General features: G+C 44.1%; 1 protein-coding gene across 1 annotated transcript in view; it reads right to left on the bottom strand.

Moving 5' to 3' along the window:
• Positions 1-8,105, bottom strand: part of DNAH6 (dynein axonemal heavy chain 6) — a 251,551-nt gene extending 243,446 nt beyond the window's left edge. The window contains exons 1-3 of the mRNA XM_036750156.1: positions 7,851-8,105; positions 5,190-5,360; positions 3,571-3,833 (exon numbers count right to left, since the gene is read on the bottom strand). Coding sequence (XP_036606051.1) covers positions 3,571-3,833; positions 5,190-5,360; positions 7,851-8,105 — 689 coding nt within the window. The remainder of the gene's footprint in view (positions 1-3,570; positions 3,834-5,189; positions 5,361-7,850) is intronic.
• Between the last annotated feature and the right edge of the window lie 11,932 nt (positions 8,106-20,037).

Here is a 20,037-nt window from a genome sequence, read left to right as displayed (position 1 = left end):
TCACAGGGTTATTACGCGGATAAAATGACATAATGTTGTAAAGAACTTTGCACACCTTAAAGCGCTATATAAAACCTTGCTATTGTCATCATGTCTCTGAAAAATGAACAGTTATAATGGCTGCCATTTATTGACCAGCTCTGAGGTTGCAAAGTACTTCATATATTATCTTGTTCAATCCTCAAAGCACTTAGGGTTATGGCTAGTAAGTGCTTTCTGTTATTATCCACATTTGGGGGATGAGGAAACTGAGTCTGAGAAAGGATAAGGTTCTTGGCCAAGGTCAAACTGGCAGTGTCACCAGCAGGATCCAAACTGAGGTCTTCTGACTCCAATCTCCCCGCTACACCACATAGCTGTGTAATGATAAGAGCTCACGTTTAGATAGTACCATAATGTTTCCAAAGCATTCAACATACATTATCTCACTTGTAAGCTTCTCGCGACAAGCGATTTCATTTTTTTTCTTTTTGTCCCCAGAGCCTGGCACAGTACCTGGCACACAGTAGAGCTGTCCGTTTGATTGATAAGGCAGTCACTGGGACGCTAAACTAGCAGAAAGGGAAAAAGAGCTTGAAACTTCCTGTGGCAGATTAGAGGAAGCAGCAGAAAAAAAAACTTAAGAAAACAAACTGGGACAGTTTCTTGCTAAGAGAATCTATTCATTCTGGGGGGTGGCAACAGGAAGTGAGCTGAGAGGTCCAGTTGCTGGAGGAGAAAATTGTGTGGAAGGTCAAGTCGAGAGGGAAGGGGATTCCAGGTACTGGGATGGCAGCATGACTGGGGCTAGTGCTGAAGCCACTGACCCTGTTCTGTGATGGGCCAGCTATGGGCAGTCAAGGTCATGGGTCTCTGCCAGGACACTACACTCAGGAGATGGAGCATTCTCCACCATGGCAAATTCAGTTTTCTGCTGAGTCCACCAGGATGCTGAGTGTGTCTCCTCTGCCATAAGACTCAGGATCGGAGTTTCTCTGGAATTTCTGTCCTTTTTCCTAATGAGTCTATGTCAAATGGGCACTCCTTCGTCCACTCGAAGGCAAAACAAATTTGAACTGTACACTTTCTTTAATGCCTGGATCCACATTGATCCTATGTCCTCTGGGGTATGCAAGAGTAGCAGGCTCTCAGACATTTGGAAGACTTGGTCATTTCATTGCTCTCTAGTTATTACGTACTGTTTATTTGCTCATTTATTCTGTGCGGGGTGTCGTATCCAAGCACGTACACGCGCTTCTGTAGAAAAACAGGGGCATCATGCCAAAGTTGCATGACTTCTACTCTCTGAAATACAGCAAACTCAAACAAGGCAGTCTTTCCTAGACAGTGTAGGCTCAGAGCTCAGTTTATAGAATCACATACCTAGAGCTGGAGACGAACCTGGACATCACCAATTCAACCCTCTCACTTTACAGGAGAGGAAGCTGAGGCTGAAAAAAGGTCAATGACTTGTCCAAAGTCACCCAGGGAGTGGGTGGACGATATCCAGCTCAGTGATGTTTTCCATCGTATCACACTTCCTCCTTAAGATCTAGCCATAAACTCAGATACTCATTGACCACTAATTGGTGCTAGACAAGAGAGAGGGGGGGGCCCTTGGGGATCCCTAGAGAAGATGGCATTGACTCAGCACATCTGCCCATCTGGGCATGTGCAGACCACCAAGGTAAGCGTGTAAATCCCAGGACCTAGAGACTTGGTTGGCTCAATGGAATTAGGTAAGTGGTTATACTTAGGAAGAAGATATAATATTACTTCAAGACATTTCCCCTAACTTCCTCACTGTTTGCAAATAGGGTTTGCAATCACTTCTACACATTTTCAGTCAGTCAACAAGCACTCTCACCTTTGGGTTCCACCAACTCACCAGCAGCTTTATGAAAAGAGCAGAAGGTAACAATGCGGCTTATCGCAGTGCCTGGAATACAGCAGGTGCTTAATAAATACTAGTTAAGTGATTAAATAAAGTCCTGAAATTCAAGGCCTTCCATTTTCCTCAGCTGTCTCCAAGTTCATTCTGCTATCGAGGACTCATTTCCTTCTAATTTGAAATTCTCAGAATATTGTCGCCTAACATTTTCACAAGCCCCAAAGGAGGAATGAAATAGAGCTACGGTATTTATGGGGTTCAGTGGATAGAGTGCTTGCCCTGGAGTTGAGATGACTCATCTTCCTCCATTCAAATCCAACCTCAGGCACTTACCAGCTGTGTGACTCTGAGCAAGTCACTTAACCCTCTTTGCCTCAGTTTCCTCATCTGTAAAATGAGCTAGAGAAGGAAATGCCAAATCACTCCAGTATCTTTTCCCAGAAAACCACAAATAGGGTCAAACACAACTAAAAGATGGCTGGACAACAACAACAACAATTTATGGAACAAATATATGAGTCGAAATTCTCCTTTTATTGCCCAGAGCGCACACATCTTGTATGTTGTGAATTCCTTATAATATTGGGCATCTAAACTGTATCTATGATTTTATCAATGGAGGCAGGTCCCAGGCAATAAAGTCCCTCTACCAATGCAGATCAGCATCTCCTCTGCAACTTATCCTCTTAGATTGGGAGTTCTTAAACTGGATTGTGTCATGACCACTTTTGGCAGGTGGGACAGACCTACAATTCCTTCCTTTGAATAATGGTTCTAAATATATAAAACAAAATACATGGGATTATAAAATAAGTCAATTATATTGAAATAACTATCGGAATATTTTTTAATTCATCGATTCCAGATTAAGAACTTGTCTTCTTAAGGGGCTTGGACAGGGTCCCACAGTCAGTATACATCAAAGGTGAGATTTGAACCCAGTTCTTCTGAGCTTTGAGGGTGGCTCTCTCGCCCCAATCCACACCATCTCTCATAAAGGATTAGTTATAAAGAAATGAGTCCTAAAGCTTATTTTTAGGCTTTTCTTTATGCCTAAGTTACACAACAGGAGCTGAAAAGCCATGTGAAAATAAACCGCATTATCCCCTATACTTCTTATATATTTTTATATTTTTTCTCTTTCCATGTTGCAGGAGCAGTGTGGTAGGGTGGTGAGATAGCCAGTCTCAAAGCCAAGAAGACCTGGATTTGAGTCTTGCCTGTGACATACACTGGCTCTGTGACCTTGAGAAAGTCATTCAATTTTTCAGTGTTCTTGGCAACTCTTTATGATTATAAATTGTAGAGAAATCATTGCCTTATATTGGTAGAAGGAGATCCCTCCCCCAAGAGTTCCCTGTACTGATGAAATTACCAATTCAGTCCCTAATGCTATCTATTTGTCAACAATTGTAGATTCTGATAAAAACAAAAAGCGTTGTTCATGGCACAGAATTAACTATATTTAGCATGATCAAGTACATTAAGAAATACTATTTAGATAACCAATAGTGAATTATTTGTTGTTTTTCATTGAATAGTTGGTAGAAAAATACTGTGCTAGTAGAATGCATGCATTACTGGGTGATCGCCAAAACATTAGCATAGATTTGAGATAGTTATCACGAAGTCTTCAAAATCACTGCCAACTGGCAATTGGGCATCATATGGGAGATTTGTTTTCCAGGCTAATAACTCACCTCAGATTATAGGGATCATACTCGATGGATGACGTTGGTACTGCAGGGATCATATACAGGAACCCGAGATGTTTGTTCTCACATATTATTTTGATAATTTGCAAGGGGTCTTTAATGTTAGCTCTAATGACATCTTCTCGGTCTTGGAAAATTAATGCAGGGTAAGTCGCAGAAATTTGTTTTTGGAATATCGTTCTCCCGCTGGTGACCCGTTGTTGTTTAGGAGGGGAAGGAGAGATTGCATCGACAGACAATAGTCTTACCTGAGCCAAGGCATATTGAGAATATCAGCTTTTATGGAACGCAAGACCATAATTTTTTTAATCGCAGTGATATCTAGAAACAATAGGTATTCCTGTCTTCTTCTTTAGCTTTTTTTTTAAAAATCAATATCCTTCCTAAAATTTGGTTCCCAGAACTATGCACCTTATACTTCATACAGTACAAAAATGCAGTGGACTATTGCCTAATCCCAATCTCCACGTTCTCTTTCTCACAATACAGCCTAAGGCTGCCCTGGTTCTTTTGTTTGTTTGCTTTGATTTTTGTGTTGCACTGCTGACACATACTGAGCTCCATTCTATTAAACCCCCTAAAGCTTTTTGACTAAGATTGTTGCCTAGCCAAGTATTTCTATTGGACTTGTGCGATTGATTTTTGAACCCATCTGTACAAGTTTACATCGTTCTCTTCTTAAATTTCTTCTCAGATTTGCCTCGTTCTTAGGTTGGCAGGATCACAGATCTAGGAATCAGTGGAGGTGATCAATGAGTTAGAGCCCTGCCTCCTCCCCCTTTCATCATTTCAGGAGGGGCAAAGGGAGTCACACAGAATAAGGAGGTTTTAGTGGATGGTGATCTGCATGGCAAATATTATACTTCTCCGCCTCCCCCAAATACACCCATCTTCCAAAATTCCCTCTTATGTCAAGGGTACCCTTCAATTTATGGATGGAGGAACCTGAAGCTCTGACAAGTGAAATGACTTTCTGAAGGTAATGCAAATACCATGAAGGGAGAGCCAGAATTCGAACACACGTTCTCTGATGCCAGATTCAGCAAGCTCACTGCCTGCCTAGCTTGTCAAGATCTTTTCATATCCCAGACTCATCACTATGTTCCAACTTCATGTTATCCAGGAACTGAATATCCAATAAACAATACTATCCGTGCCTTCATTCAAGTTATCTAAAAAATGTTGAACAGATTGTAACCCTTATCAGAGCCCTGTGGAACTGAACTAGAGACTTCCTTTCAGCTTTCCTTCTTGAACTTCAGCCTCTGCTACATCCCCCTTCACGAAGGTGCCTTAAGTCATATTACTTTGATGGTAATGATAATGCTGATTTGACATAAATACTGTCAATACCAAACAGAAAGAATGATATTTCAAAAGTCTAAACATACACATTGATAAATACTTAAAAAGCACCTGAATAAATTATATAGGAGGCCAAATATCTTTTTTCCTTTTCGATTGTGTTTTTCTTTAAGCAATTATAGATGAAGGTATTACTTTTCTCGACAAATTACCTTTCATAGAAACACTTCTTTTTTCTGAGTAAGAACCTACTTATATCTCCAAATGAGGCCACAATTAACTCAATGTTACTAGAGTACCTGCTTCTTTTTCGCTGCTGATGAAACCCCCGAGGCAAATGATTCAGCAGATGGTATTCTTTCCAAAGGTTTGGGTGCAGGTTGGAGCAATCCAGAGCTCAGTAGTTTTGCTCGGTTCTGTTCATATATGTATTCTGGCTGCATGTGATCCTGGTAGACTTTCAGCACAGGCTTTGAAGGAAACAAAATGTTTTGCATTTATCATCTGCTGCCTAAGTCTGTCCCTTCTTGCCCCATTTTCTGAAGACCCATGTCTGAGCTCTTTTGGAAATACCATAGCTCGTCTGGCCTGTTTTCTTGCCACCACCTGGTACTTCAGGCCTCCTGTGCTGAATTCATTATGCTGTTATTCCTACGCTGAATCGCATTTGTGCTTGGGATGACCTACGCCAGCATAAATGCATCGCACCTTTAGTCCCTGTTCCTATAACATTTTGCATTTTTACAAAGTGTCTTCCTCACAACCCCAAGGTAGGTCGTATAAATATTATCATCACCTATTTGCAGAGACGAAGTCCTTTGTATCTACAGGACACAGAGGCTCAGAAAGGTTGTCAGGCCTGCACAACCTGCGGCCAGCGGCTGCTTACAGCGCATGGGGCTGCTTGCTGTATGCAAAAGGATTTCCTCTATGTACAAAGGATGTTTTCCTCTATATTTTTCACAGGCCTGGCATGCTGCAAGCAGCCCAGAGGCCCACAGGTTGTGTAGGCCTGGGCTAAGTGATAGTCTAGCCATGGTCACATTGCTAGTAAGCATCAGAAACAGGTCTTTAATCCAGAGCCTATTGGCCTGAGGCAAGCTCTTTGCACTGTCCCACCCACTGCTGTGACACTAGCTGCTGCCAAATGAAGAGATGTGCCAGAGTAAATGCACCAATTTACCCACCAACTACACCCATTTCTACTTCTTCCAACCCTACCAGAAGTCACAAGATTTGGAGGTGGAAGGCACTTTCTAACCTCATTTTACAGATGAAGAAACCAAGGCCCAAAGAAGGACTATGACTTGCCCAGGGTGACACATAGTAAATATATTAAAAATAAAAATGCTAATATTTTAAAAACCAATTGGTCTAAGTCCAAGTCTTGTCCTTTTTTTCTATGGGAAGAGTTCTTAACATGGGGTAGGATACATAAATATATATGATATAAGTACAAGGCAGCTTTGGGAAAGGAGGCATCAGGAGCCTGGAGTCAGGAAAGACTCCAGGAGAAGATAATGCTTCAGCTGAGGAAGAAAACAAGTCATTCTAAGAAGGAAGCACTAGGCAGGGTGTCTTAAAAGTCAGTGCAGTTTTAAGCTTTAATATATGAACATATTAATTTTATATCAATATTTTAATATCCACCAATTTATTAATAAGAAAATTATTTGTATAATTGTGTTGGCATAATGTGAAATAGTCATCTTTCTATTATATTAATATTTGTATAACACCAATATATTATAATACATTGTGGCACATTATAATACCAAAATATGATATTTTAATATGTGTTTTATCATTCACTGTTCTTGTACACTGAAGCCCTCTCAGAGAATTGTAATGGGTGACATAGACGGAGGGCCGTGGTCATAGGTGGAGAGCTGAAGGCCATTGCTAAGGCTACCTGGAGCTGGGTCAATTGGCACAGACCAAGAATTCATCCAGGAGGGCCAGACTCTGGGTGAGGAGCCTCTCCTGACTTAGCTGGGCTGATCCTTGGGAAACAAACATTGCTCATTGCTGGGATTGTGCTGGAAGCTTTTCTCAGAGTTTGTGTGCTAGTAGCTTAGCCTTGGAGAAACCTGGGTCACCTTCCTCCCAACACCCACCAGATCAGACCTCAGATTCATCGTTCATCACAGGACTCATCACTCAATCATTTTTGAGTCATGTCCAACTCTTTGTGACCCCTTTTTGGGGTCATTTCACAGATGAGGAAACTGAGGCAGACAGGGTTAAACGACTTGCCCAGGGGTTACACAGGTAGTGTCTGAGGCCAGATTTGAACTCAGGAAGGTGAGTCTTGGGACATCTAGGCAGTGCAGTGGATAGAATGTTGGTCCTGAAGTCAAGAAGTCTCATCTTCCTGAGTTTAAATCTGGCCCCAGACACTTACTAACTGTGTCACCCTGGACAAGTGGCTTAACCCTGTTTGCCTCCATTTCCTCATCTGTAACATGAACTGGAAAAGGAAATGACAAAGCACTCCAGTATCTTTGCCAAGAAAACCCTCCAGAAGGGGTCACAGAGTCAGCAAGACTAAAATGACTGAACAACAGACTCCAGGCCTGGCACTCTATCCTCTGTGCCACTCAGCTGCCCCAAAGGACTCATTAGTACTCGTTAACAATTAGAGTAGCAGTAAAGGAGGAGCCTTTAATGTCTGAAAGAGTCTTACTGCCCTCTCTGTGCCATACCTGAGTTAGACATTCCTCAATGAGCTTTTATTAATCATATATCCACCAGAGGCCTCTTGCCTACCAGAAAAGAAGTCTTGGTATTCCCTTTGGACTCCCTCTTCCTCTGATGAAGCTGGATCCTGAAATGACTTCAACGCCCCAAATTGAAGTCCACTGCTTAATCGGCATCCACCCACAGGTTCAGAAGGTCTAGAGCCGGTAGAGACTCCAGGAGACTTACAAGGGGGAAGACTAACACATAACAGAACATACCAGAGGTTCGAGCTTTATTGGCTGCTGACGTTTTCGAGTCCGGTCTTGGGCTTTGGTATTATGGATGAAGGTCAGGACTTTCAACTGTTGAGATGGGTCTTTCGGGCCCACAAAGTTCAGCCTTTTCTGGAGGCTGAAATTCCCAGAGCTGGAAGTCATCGAAGACTCTCCCGACTCTTGCAAATCACTGCGGTCTTCAGCGTTTGTGCTAGGTCGGGGTCGCAATAGATCGAAGCGGGGGTTGTTTCTGGACATCTTGATCTGTGAGAGGAAAGAAAACGTGTTCAAGCAAAACCAAGATGAATTTTCCCTTAGTGCTCCTCACACCCTTGCCTCACAATGTCCAGAGCATGGACTGACTTCCAGATATAGAAATAATTCCCTGATTCTGTTAGATCCCCCCCCTTAGAAGGGGAAGAGATCTCCAAGAGTGGAATAAGTCCATGATCTGGAATCAGAAAACATGGGCTCCATCGTGGCTGTGTGGCCTTGCTTTTCCTCACTGGGCCTCAGGCTTCCTCATCTATAAAATGGAGGAGGGGAGGTGGTTTGAATCCCATGATCACTAAGGTTCCTTCCAGCTCTTACTCTTCACAGTTCTGCTTCTCCTATAACCACCTCCTTGTTACAGATTCGGTTCAATTCGCTTCAAAGCAATTCAACAGCTCAGCTGAGGGCACCCTGCCAAGCCCCAGGTCATAAAGACAAGTGGGAAAGCAGCGGCTAGCCTGGAGAAGCCTACATCCTACTTGGGAGAGTGGAATAAGAATTATTATTATTGTGGTCAGCATTCATACAGAGCACTTCACAGATATTATCTAATAATCTCAGAAGGACCCTGGAAGGTAGGCACTATGACTGTCCCTATATTTAAGGAGCCTGAAAAGTAGGTGCTATGACTATCCCTATATTTACCCCTATTAACAGGAAACTGAGGCAGACAAAGATTAAGTAAGTGACTTGCCCGGGGTCACATAGCTAGGAAGTGTCTGAGGCTGGATTTGAACTTAGGGCTTTCTGATTCCAAGTCCGGACCTCCACCCCAACCACCCGCATGTAGATGCCAGGGACTCGAAGTCACAGCAGCTCCACTGTGGTCTGGTGGATAAAATCAAGACTTGAGGTCGAGAAGACCTCTGACACTTACCCATGTGACTGTGGACAAACCAAGTAACCTCTGTGGGTCTCAGTTTTCCTGCTGGTAAAATGGGAATATTACCACCTACCTCTTAATGGGGTTGTTACATGAGATATATAAATGTCACATATTATTTGTAGGATCAAGACCTCAGGAAAGGGTTCAATTGAGAGCCAATGTTTGGAATGAGCCTTGAATGAAGATTCTAAGAAAAGGAAGAAAAAGGGCCACAGACTAGAATGGACCGTAGAGGCTGGCTAGTCCATGCCTCCTCCCTTCATAGATGCGGAAGCCGAGGCTTAGAGGGGTGATGAAACTGGCACAGAGTCTCAAAGCCAGCAAACGTCAGAGACGGGATTTGAACCCAAGTCTCTCAGCTCACTACGCAAAGTCTGTTCGGGGCCCAGAGGAAAGCGCACGGGCAGGAGATGGACTTTCAAGTAGGGGGAAGGCAAACAGCCAGTCCGGCTGATCAGATTCTTGCCCAGGGCCACACAGCAAGGAGCCCCCAGCTTGGTCTCCCTCCCGCTCCTGCCTCGAGCCCGGGCTGCGCTTTATCCGCGCCTTCGCCGCCCCTGCCCCACTCACCCACCGAGCCTCCGGGAGCGCGGGGCGCTCTCCGCTCCGGACAGCGTGAGCCCTGGCCGGGCGAGGGACTCGGGATCCGCTTAGGCGAGAGGAGACACCGACTGCGCTGACCGCAGTGTTTGCCGTTGCCTAGCTACTAGGGGCGCTGGGCCGGCCTGGGGGCCGGCTCGCGTTCCGTCCGTCAGGCGGGGCTGGGAGGACGCTAAGAGTTCTGGTCCGGGGGATGGAGCGCTAATCCCGAGGCCGGCCTTCTGCATCTGCTGGTGTGGCCTCGGCCGAGTCACTGACCTTCAGTGGAGCTCAGTTTTCCAATCTGTCAAGAGAGGGTTTCAGCCTCAGATCTGGAAGGATGGGAGCCAAGGGAAATGACAGCTGTTGGTTGGCCTGGGGAAGCCAAGCACACAGATGCCCTGTTGGTACAGCTGTGATGGGTCCAACCGTTCTGAAAAGCAGCTTGGAGCTATACCAGCCAGATCAACCACCGGCCGGGTCATTCACCAGCCAGATCACTCAGAGTCAGGTCACTCACCAGCCGGGTCACTCACCAGCCAGGTCATTCACCAGCCAGATCACTCAGAGTCAGGTCACTCACCAGCCGGGTCACTCACCAGCTGGGTCACTCACTCTCTCACCTGTGCATCCCTGGCCACACCACTACTAGACCAGACCTCCAAAGAGCCTCCTCGCCCCCCAAAAAGGCAAAAGAGGCCCGTTTGTATAAAAACTCTCCTAGCAGCATTTTTGGTTGTAGCAAAGACCTGAAACTGAGGGGGTGGCTGTCAGTCAGGGAATGGGTGAACGACTGAAGGGATACGAATGTGATAGAATATTATTGTTCAACAAGAAATAATTGGATGTTTTGATTCAGCCAATGTGGGAACTTGCTTTGCTTGATTCTGTGTTTGTTATCAGAGCTTTCCCCTCCCGCTTTTTCCATTGGAGGGGGTAGGGATGAGAGGGAGAAAAAAATAAGTGTTGGTTAATTGAAAAATTAAATTTAAGAAATGACATAGAAGGGATAGATTTGGAGATAATTAGGAAGATGTGTACTGTGTGGGCTTTAAGGGGCATTCCACTGAGCATACGCCCTGAAATAACACGTCCTTGGAGTTCCGGGAGGTTTCCAAAGAGCTCTGGGTACATATGCCATGGAATGGCCCTTTCAGTCCCAGCCAACCTTTGGTACATTTGTATAAATTCATGCAGAGTAGAATGAGCAGAACCAAACCGTGTATACGATAAGTACAACATTGTAAAGAAAGATTTAAGAGCTTTGCAGGACAAAATAACCCAACCTCCATCCCGGAAGACTCATGATAAAGCCTGTTTCTGACCTTCCAGCAGGGCATTGGACTCAGGGAAGCCCAGGTTCAAATCCTTTGAGTATGATCCCAAACAAATCACTAGACATCTGTGAATCTCAACGAGTGAGTAAGGCTCTATGGCCTACAAGGCCACTTCAATCTCTAAATCCACGATCCTATGATTCTTTCCAGATCTGGGACTCTGCAAAGCCACATAGAATCTGCCTTCTGCATTCATGAAACTTCCAGCGACACGTCGGTGCTCCAGACCGCTGTGCCCTAAGGTCCCCTGGGCCTTGTCACCTGTCCACAGCCATACCCTTAAGAGGTCTGGGTCTTTCCATCCCCGCTGCAGCTAAATCTTCCTATATGTGTGACTTCCTTAATCAATCAATAAACATTTATTACACACCTCCTATGTGCCAGGCACTGTGCTAAACACATAGCTCCTTGAAAGCAAGGACTGACGTGCTTTCTATCTGTATCCCTAGTGCTTGGCACATAGTGAGGACTTATTCATTCGTGCACTGCATTTCACATGAAAGGCTGCGGAGTTGGAAAGAAGTGTCTGCACCTACCGAGATTTTGCTTCTACATGAAATGCTTCGATGCTATTACACTGCTTTATAACACCACCTAGTGGCTCAGTAAGGGTACAAACAGCAGAATTCCAGACGCCTGAGAGAGCTAAGTCGTTGAATCTAACCTCTCCCCACCGGACCAAGAATCCTCCCTACGGCGTCCCACACAAATAACCATCACTCATCATTTGCTTGAGGCTCCCCAATGAGGGCCACTGAGGCAGCTCATTACACTTTGGGACCGCTCTGATTTTTAGGAAGGTCTTCCCTCTTTCAAGCCTGTATCAATGACACACCTAGTTTTGCCTTGAGTCCAGTCAGAACAAATCTTCCATGCCTTGGCCTTTCTGGCTCAAAACAGGGGAAGCCTATTGCTGGTTATACCTGATCACGAAAGGCAGTGAACAGTGGCAGAATTACAGGAGACTCCGCTGGGAATAGTGGTTCACACTCATTGGGGAACAAGCCCGGCAAAAAAAGCCCAGAAACTCACCAGAAGGCGACAGTGGTCCTACAGCATCAGAGACACGAGTTAGACCCTAGTTCATTTCTTTCCTGGGCTATGCCAATAGCCTTCTGATTGGTCTCCCTGACTCCTCTCCCCCCTCTGTAATTGATCCTCCACACAACTGCCAAAGCTTTATTCCTCAATCACAGGTTGGACAATGCTGCTCCCCCTTTCAAGAAACTCCAATGGCTCCCTCTTGGTTCTAGGATAAAACACAACGTCTTCAGGAAACAATAACTCTCTGGAAGAATGCCTCTCCCCAAGCTCAAACCCTGTGGGAAGTTACAGGTGTGGAATATTGCATATATTGACAGACAGTCATTGTGTTGATTGGTATCAATGAATTGGTTTTTTTCCCCTTTAAAAATTGTTACAGAAGATGAGTAGAGAGGGAGGGAGGAAGAGATATATTTTGAAACAATAAAAATTTTTTAAATGTTTAAATTCAAACTCTTCTGCCTGGCATTTAAAGTCCTCCACAATATGAATCCAAACTCCCTTCCAGAATTATCACACACTTCTCCTCTTTATGAGCAGTATTGTCTCAACAAAATGCCCTATTGATGGTTCCAGATGTACAACACACCATCTTCCATTTCTGTGCCTCTGCCTTCACACCTAGCAGGCCCTCCCTCCTCTCCACCTCCTGGAATCCCCAGCTTCTTTTAAAACTCAGCTCAGGAAGGAACTAAGTAGTTACTGCGCACCTACTAGGTGCCAGACACTATGCCGAGCGCTTTACAAATGCTATCTTATTTGATCCTTCCAGCACTCTGGGAAGAGAGATGTGGTTATTATCCTCATTTCACAGTTGAGGAAACTGAGTCAGACAGAGGTTAAATGGCTTGCCTGGGGTTTCACTGCTAATAAAGTATATCAAGCAGGATTTGAACTTAGGTCTTTCTGACTCCAGACTCTATTCACCGTGTCACTTGGCTCCAGGTCAAGGACCATGTCTCATATAATGGTATTCTTTCATAATGCTTAGAATGGTGCCACGGTATATGGTAGGAACTCAGGATTTGAAATACTTGCTGACTTAGGGACTTAGGGTGTCTTTAGTCCTACAAATTAATCCACAGCAGGAACTTCATATAAGTTTGGTGCTTGGATAACTTGAGAGACCTTAAATGACTTTTCAGAGCCTGAGGGAGGCAGGGTCCAAACACAGGACTTCCGACTCCAAGTCCAGCAGTGATGAAGGGCTCGGGAATATCAGCAGTTAGTTGTTGAATGAAGCGGCCAGAAAATGTGTGGAGGTATTTGGGCTGAATCAGGAAGGAGAGAGACTAAGTAAGCTATTAGATCAGATCGGACAGCGTTTCGCTGCTAAATGAATTCCTGCTTGAAAGCCTCCCACAGAGGACTTTCAGGACAGACTCTTTTCATCCAAGTTTTGAAGGATTGTGCTGAGTGGTAGTCAAACCAGATGAGTCAATAAGAGCATAAACCCAACGTGTGTATGTGTGTGTGTGTGTGTGTGTGCAAGAGAGTGCACAGGCAGAATGGAATTGAAAAGTACAAGTATCTGTTAGTGCATGCTCTGTGCCAAGTACTGTGTTAAGTGCTGGGGACACCAATGGTGACTTTTCCTGTTCTCAAGGACCTCACACTCTAATTGGAGGGGACAACCTATAAATGATGGCTCATGTTCATTTCATGGCAGATAGAAAGGCCAGGTAATACTTCGATTCTGCTATGAAAAACAACAAGGCTGATGCCATAGTCCTGAGAACTTTGGGGGGCATTGGTGGAGTAGCTGGTCTCTGACCAAAAGGATAGTAGTGTCTCGTGAGACTACTGTCTGTGTCCTCCCAGAAGTTCACCCTAGAGGGACCACTCGGGGTGCTGGAAGTTGTCCTCACTTTCTTCCAGCATTACAAGAGCACTAGTAAGGCCCTCTGGCTGTCTACCTGTCATCTCTTATTCTTGTCTATCACACTAATTAATTAATTAGATTATTAACATTCACTGATTTATTACATCTTTTCCTATCATTTAATCCTTGATGATATTTTTTACTCCTATTCTTTTTTAAAGTTCTTAACTGATTATACCCTGCAAACTCCCCACACCTTCTGTGTGCCTCTGCATTTCCTCCTTCAGCAAATCCATGTTTAATCCTTTAGGCACAGATATATTCCATGCTTTGCTTCCGTATGATAATACTGGTAGAATGTTAGCATTGGAAAGATGGGTCTGTGTTTTCATGGCAAACTTGGGATCAGCAGAGGAATTTTACCACTTCCTGAAAGCAATCCAGCTCACATTCCTTCTCCTGGTCTACTTTGCACCAATTTATCGTCCATTTGTACTCTGTCCTAGTTATATATACCATGGGCAAGCTGTATCAAATGTCCATCCAAATATACATTAAAATCTGGGCAATGGACATTTTTCATCCACTCGGTGTTTCTTGTGTGGATGGGAGTGCCAAATTCTTTTGTATGGGAATGCCAAGTTACTCCTGCCTCTGCTAGGAGATTCTGCATTGTTCTGGGATTTGATGCAATCAGCACTATGTCATCCAGAAGAACAAGTGAAGAATGGTCATAATATGTTATCCTTGAGATGAAGATGAAAACACTGATGGGTGTATCTCTACTCTTCAGTTCACCAGGCAAAATGAAGCCTCATTTGAATGAATGAAAGGAAGAAATATAGAGGATAGAGTACTCCAAGAAACAGAAGGGAATCTTAATCTGCTTTGAGATGCTGGAGAGTAGGAAAAATGAGACCCAGAGGAGGAAGGGAGAAAAAGTCACTAAACATTTGAAGTTAAATAATAGCTATGAAACTTTCCCTGTGAATGGGGGGAGCTGGAGGCTTTAAGAGGAAGTAGTTTCTTGTCCTCCAAGAAGTGATAGTGTGGATGCATGGGTACCATCAGGAGAAAGCCAATCCCATAGTAGTCAGAGGAAAAAAAGATACATGATGATAGATGATGACTCCCTGTTGAGGGGGCATGGAGGTATGCAGGTATTGGCCTCGCAAAAACAACAGGAAGGTCTTCCCAGGATATGTAACTGGGTCACAGTAGAAGCCTCATAACTTTGTTAAATCTGATGGCCATGACCTCCTTCTGATATTATTCAGGCAACATCAGTTCCTTGAGGTCATGGAGTCGTTTTTAGTTTTGTCTATATCTTTAGCACCCTGCTCAATACCCTGAGCATAGTAGGTCCTTAAATGCTTGTGGAATTGAATTCATGGGGGAACAAATGACACTTCCAGAAAGGATCTAGAAAGTATCCCTAGGGTAATGAAGTCCTAGACAAGTCCCAGAAGCTCTAGGGGACATAGGTGGTATTTTCATCACTGCTGCTGATCAGAGGTGACGAATTTGGGAAGGAAGTCAAGGACTGAGAATGCAATTTGGCTTCTCTTGATTTGGCTCATACATTGGAGAAAGAGATATCTGTGATTGCTTCTGCACTTGGCAAGGGCATATGACAGCTTTCTTCAGGCCTCACCAACAAAAAGTAAGATAAATAACAATTCAAGGTAGCACATCCCCAATGTCAAATGAAAGGTTAATGTCTTTTACCCTGCTCTCACAGGCTATATCCACTTAGCCCTGGCCCAGTGATCCTATTGAAATACAAATAACTCTGCTGATTTAAAAGTTGAAATTACAGAGTAAATATCCAAAGTATCGCAGAGCATCTCTGCAACCAAGTTTTATCAACGATATTTATTTCGGTGTATGCATATGTCTTACATCAGGAAATGGCCTTTCATATACCTAGATTCTGAAGAATGAAGTGAAAAATGTCACCAAAGAAATATGATTAAAAACAACAATAAGATGAGCTTGTTAGATAGAGAGATTGAGGTATATATGAACAACTTATCCAAGAGAATGCAGGGAAAGCCCCTTAAACATTGGGTGGATCCCATGGAGGGCATGGAAAAATGTTGACAGGATGCATAGGCATGGATTGGCTGCAATCTGCATCATTGGAGGGAATACGCACATGGATGGGATCACAGATGCATTTGTGCATTTGATCACATTCTGGTTTAAGTTAATATGGCAATCTTCTCCTTCCCATTCCCTCCCTCCACCCCTTCTAGTCTCCCTTCTCATATCGCTGCAGACACTCATTCATTTCAACATTGTGGCATGGTGTTTGTTCTCTTTGTCTAACAAAAATCAACCACCTCGACACAAATGTTAGTGCAGCAGGGAAGGCAATGCATCCGACTTATGAATGTAGGAAAGCTACAGTTATAGCCTTTTTTCCCCCAGGAGAGTATCTCATTATTCCTGTCCACATTTAGGTTTTATGCAGGCATTTCAATAAGAGTGGCGATACAACTATGGTTGGTATATTTGCGTTTAGCAAAATACACTCATCCAGAGGGAAGGAGTCAGATTTTTCTTGATTGTGATGAGACACTGTGGTTTCGGTGATTTGGGTTACCAGCATACTCTGGGTATTTTTTTCTTTCCCTATTATCTTTGTAGCTCGCCACTCCAGATGGCATCCAGGGGAGCCTATGTTCTAAGGGAGTTTTTATGTCTGGGGCCCCATTACTAAAGCCCCATAAAGCCCAGAACCAGGTATTTTGTTAGGAAGCAGCTGGGACGAATCTGTGCCTTCAGGCTCAGCAGAAATTGTATATCTTATCCATGACCTTAAAGCCAAGAATTCCAACTTGTGGGTAGGGGCATTCACTGTTAATGAGTCCCCATTAGCCACTGCAATAGGGTTCTGACCACTGACCATTTCTACCAAGGTACAAAACTGCCCCCAAGTCATCTAGGCTGGCATCGGCATGGCATACTAAGAGCTTGTCTGCATCATCAAAAGCCATCACAAGCCCATGGGAAAGGCAGCTAACCAAGTGCTTGGAGACTCAATTACATTTCCGTTCTCCATGATCATCATAAGGTACAAGGGAGTCCAGGCCAAGCAGGCCCTTTTTTCCCTTCTGTTTCTGGCTTATCTCAGTCATGTATTCTGGGATCTGATGAGTGCAAACTTTGAAACGAGCCATGGACTATGGTACTATATGGGGGTGGGGGAGTAATGGGACCTGCCTCCCAAACACATCCCCATTCAAGTTGGAGGTTAATAATAATAACATTTATATAACATTTTAAGGTTTGCAAAGAACTTTCCGTATTAGCTCATTTTAACCTCACAACAATCCTAAAAGGTGGGTATTACTCCACTGTATAGATGAAGGAACTGAGTCAGGCAGAGGTTAAGTGACTTGCCCAGGGTCACACAGTTGGCAAGGATCTGAGGCTTCATTTGAACTCAGGACTTCTTTATACCAAGTCCAGCACTCTATCTACTTTGTTACCCAGCTACCTCTTCCAAATCGACCCTCCCATTGTGAAAGGCAATGGACAGAGAACACTGGAATCGGAGTAAGGATAGACCTGAGTTCAAATGCAACCTCAGATTGTGTGACCCTGGGCAAGTCACTTCATCTCTCCGAGCCTCAGGGTCTTCATCTGGAAGATGGAGATGATAATAGCCCCTTCCTCTCAGGCTTGTGCTGAGGACCACACGAGATAACATGTGTGAAAAGTTCTGTGAAACTTCCATTGAATCAATACAGCAGATTATTGTGGGGACAACCATTCTTTCTCTCCCCACACAGGGACTCTGTGCTCGCTCTTTCTGGGCTCCTGACCAGCCTTCTCCTTCTCAATCATACTCTCTACTTAGCCTTTCCTCTTCAGAATTCCACAGGCTCAGGGACCAAGTTTCCACCACCATATCTTTCATTAACGCCAGTGACAAAAAGGCACAGAATGTAACCTTTTTTTAGCATTTGTTTTTCTTATTTTGAGTTCCAAATTCTCTCCTTCCTTCAATTTGTCCCCTACCCATTGAGAAGGCAAGCAACGTGATTCCCATACGCATATGAAGTCATGCAAAATATATTTCCATATTAGCTATCCTGCAGACCTGGGTGGGTTAAGTTTGCCCTTCTTAAGCATTAAAATGTTAAATAGGGGCAGCTAGGTGGCACTGTGAGTAGAGCATTGCCCCTGGAGTCAGGAGGACCTGAATTCAAATTTGACCCCAGACACTTGACACACTTACTAGCTGTGTGACCTCGGGCAAGTCACTTAACCCCAATTGCCCTGCCTTCCCCCCTCAAAAAAAAAGGTTAAATAGCACAGAGCCAAGCACAAAAGGCCTTTCACATTCCTTACCTCAACTGACCTTCAGAACCTTCCTGTAAGTAGAGAGAACACGGGTTGTTGCCCCATTTGACAGATAAGAAAACTGAGGTACTGGGCACTAGAACCTGAGGGCAGAGATTGTTTCATTTTTTTTATTTGTACCTCCAGCACCTGGCTCAGCAGCTGGTCCACATCGGGCATCTAGATAAGTTGCTGGTTGATCAGTGAATTGCCTGGAAAATTGAGTGGCTTGTTTAGGGTCATCAATGAAGCCAGAATTATGCATCTGGTCTCCAGACTCTCTTTTCATCTAGGCCAAGAGTTCTTAGGTGAACAGAAAAGACAGACTGTTTGAACTAGATCTCTTTTTTTCTCAGGCACCTCCCAGACTAGTCTCCCTAAAGCTCTCCTCCAACCCATGAGTCCAGAGAACCGAGCAGATGGCAGGCTCATGTTTATTTTTCTTCATAATCTTTGGCAAATGGTCCTTCTGAACTTTCATAACTTTGTTCTTCTGCACCCAAATTGAGGGTAAGACCCACATTTTTCTGGCTACTGAATGGGACAGTAGCCACATTATCTTGGAAGGGAGAAGGCAATAAAGAAGAGGAACCAGGTAATCATTAGCCAGCCCCTAGATAAGGCCACTTATTACCAGACTACAAAAGATTACATTGGACTTTTCAGCCTCAGAAAGAGCCTTAGAGGTCATGCAGTCCAGAGATGACAAGCATGTGTTCCATTGTACCAAGTGTGCCAAGAAATAGACTAAAATGTAACTGAAAAATATTTAACAAGATAAATAAGAATACAGATAATAAAACATAGATGATATATTAGGTTTTAAAGCCAAGTCAATATGTGGCTCATAAGGATCCATATGTATGGTTTGGTGACCCCTGTTTCTATCTGAATTGGACACCATCAGTCTAGACCAGGAGTGGGAACTGTGGCCTCGAAGCCATATGTGGCCTTCTAGGTCTTGAGTGTGGCCCTTTGACTGAATTCAAACTTCATAGAACAGATCCTTTATTAAGGGGATTTGTTCTGTGAAATTTGGATTCAGTCAAAGGGCTACCCTTGAGGACCTAGAGGGCCACATGTGGCCTTGAGGCTGCAGGCTCCCCACCCCTGATCTAGACCAACCCTCTCATTTTATAACTGTGGAAATGGAGGCCCAGAGAAGTAATTGGCCAAAGGTAATCTAACTAGTTGGTTAGTGATTGGTTCTCGGCCCAATGCTGTTTCTCTAGGCATACTGTGCTTATAATGGGGTATGATGCTCTTTGGACTTCTTTTTAAGACTTTCCAACAGGGCTAGCCCTAGGGTTAGGGTTCGAGTTGAGAGGGTTAGAGTAGGGAGGCATTTAGGGTTAGGGTTGAAGTGCATAGAGTACAGGACATGGACACTTCTTAGCTGTGTGACCATGAGCCGGTAACTTGACCTCTCTGAATCTCAGTTTCCTCAGCTGTAAAATTGGGGAAATCACAGCCACCTCACTGGGATGTAGGGCAGATTCCATGAAACAATACAGATAAGATACTTTTCAAATGTTAAAGTCTACGTAAGAGGTAACCGTCAGCACTCAATGAAGAAGTAAGCCTCCTATTACCATTAGCGGGGATTGTATATAGTTAGAATTACAAAAATGAGCATGCAGTGTAGTCCAGCTATTGCAAACTGGAAGGGCTTTGGGGAGAGATTTCCCTAGGCCATCAAAGTGGGCAGAGTCATGAGACCGTGGAGCAGCGTGTTGAAGGACGTGTTGGTAGACTTTTGACATATGGCTCTCTAAACCAAAGAGAAAGATGTACTCGTGACAAGCATTTCACTTGAAGCTGACACCTCCTGGGAAGCCAAGTGACCTCCTAGTGTATGTTAGAGACAGGACTCAGATCCCCCTGGAGCCCCAGAGT

Source organism: Trichosurus vulpecula, chromosome 3, assembly GCF_011100635.1.
Source record: "Trichosurus vulpecula isolate mTriVul1 chromosome 3, mTriVul1.pri, whole genome shotgun sequence".
Lineage (NCBI taxonomy): Eukaryota > Metazoa > Chordata > Mammalia > Diprotodontia > Phalangeridae > Trichosurus > Trichosurus vulpecula.
Note: the sequence above shows the minus strand (reverse complement) of the source record. Positions and strands in the feature narration are given on the sequence as shown.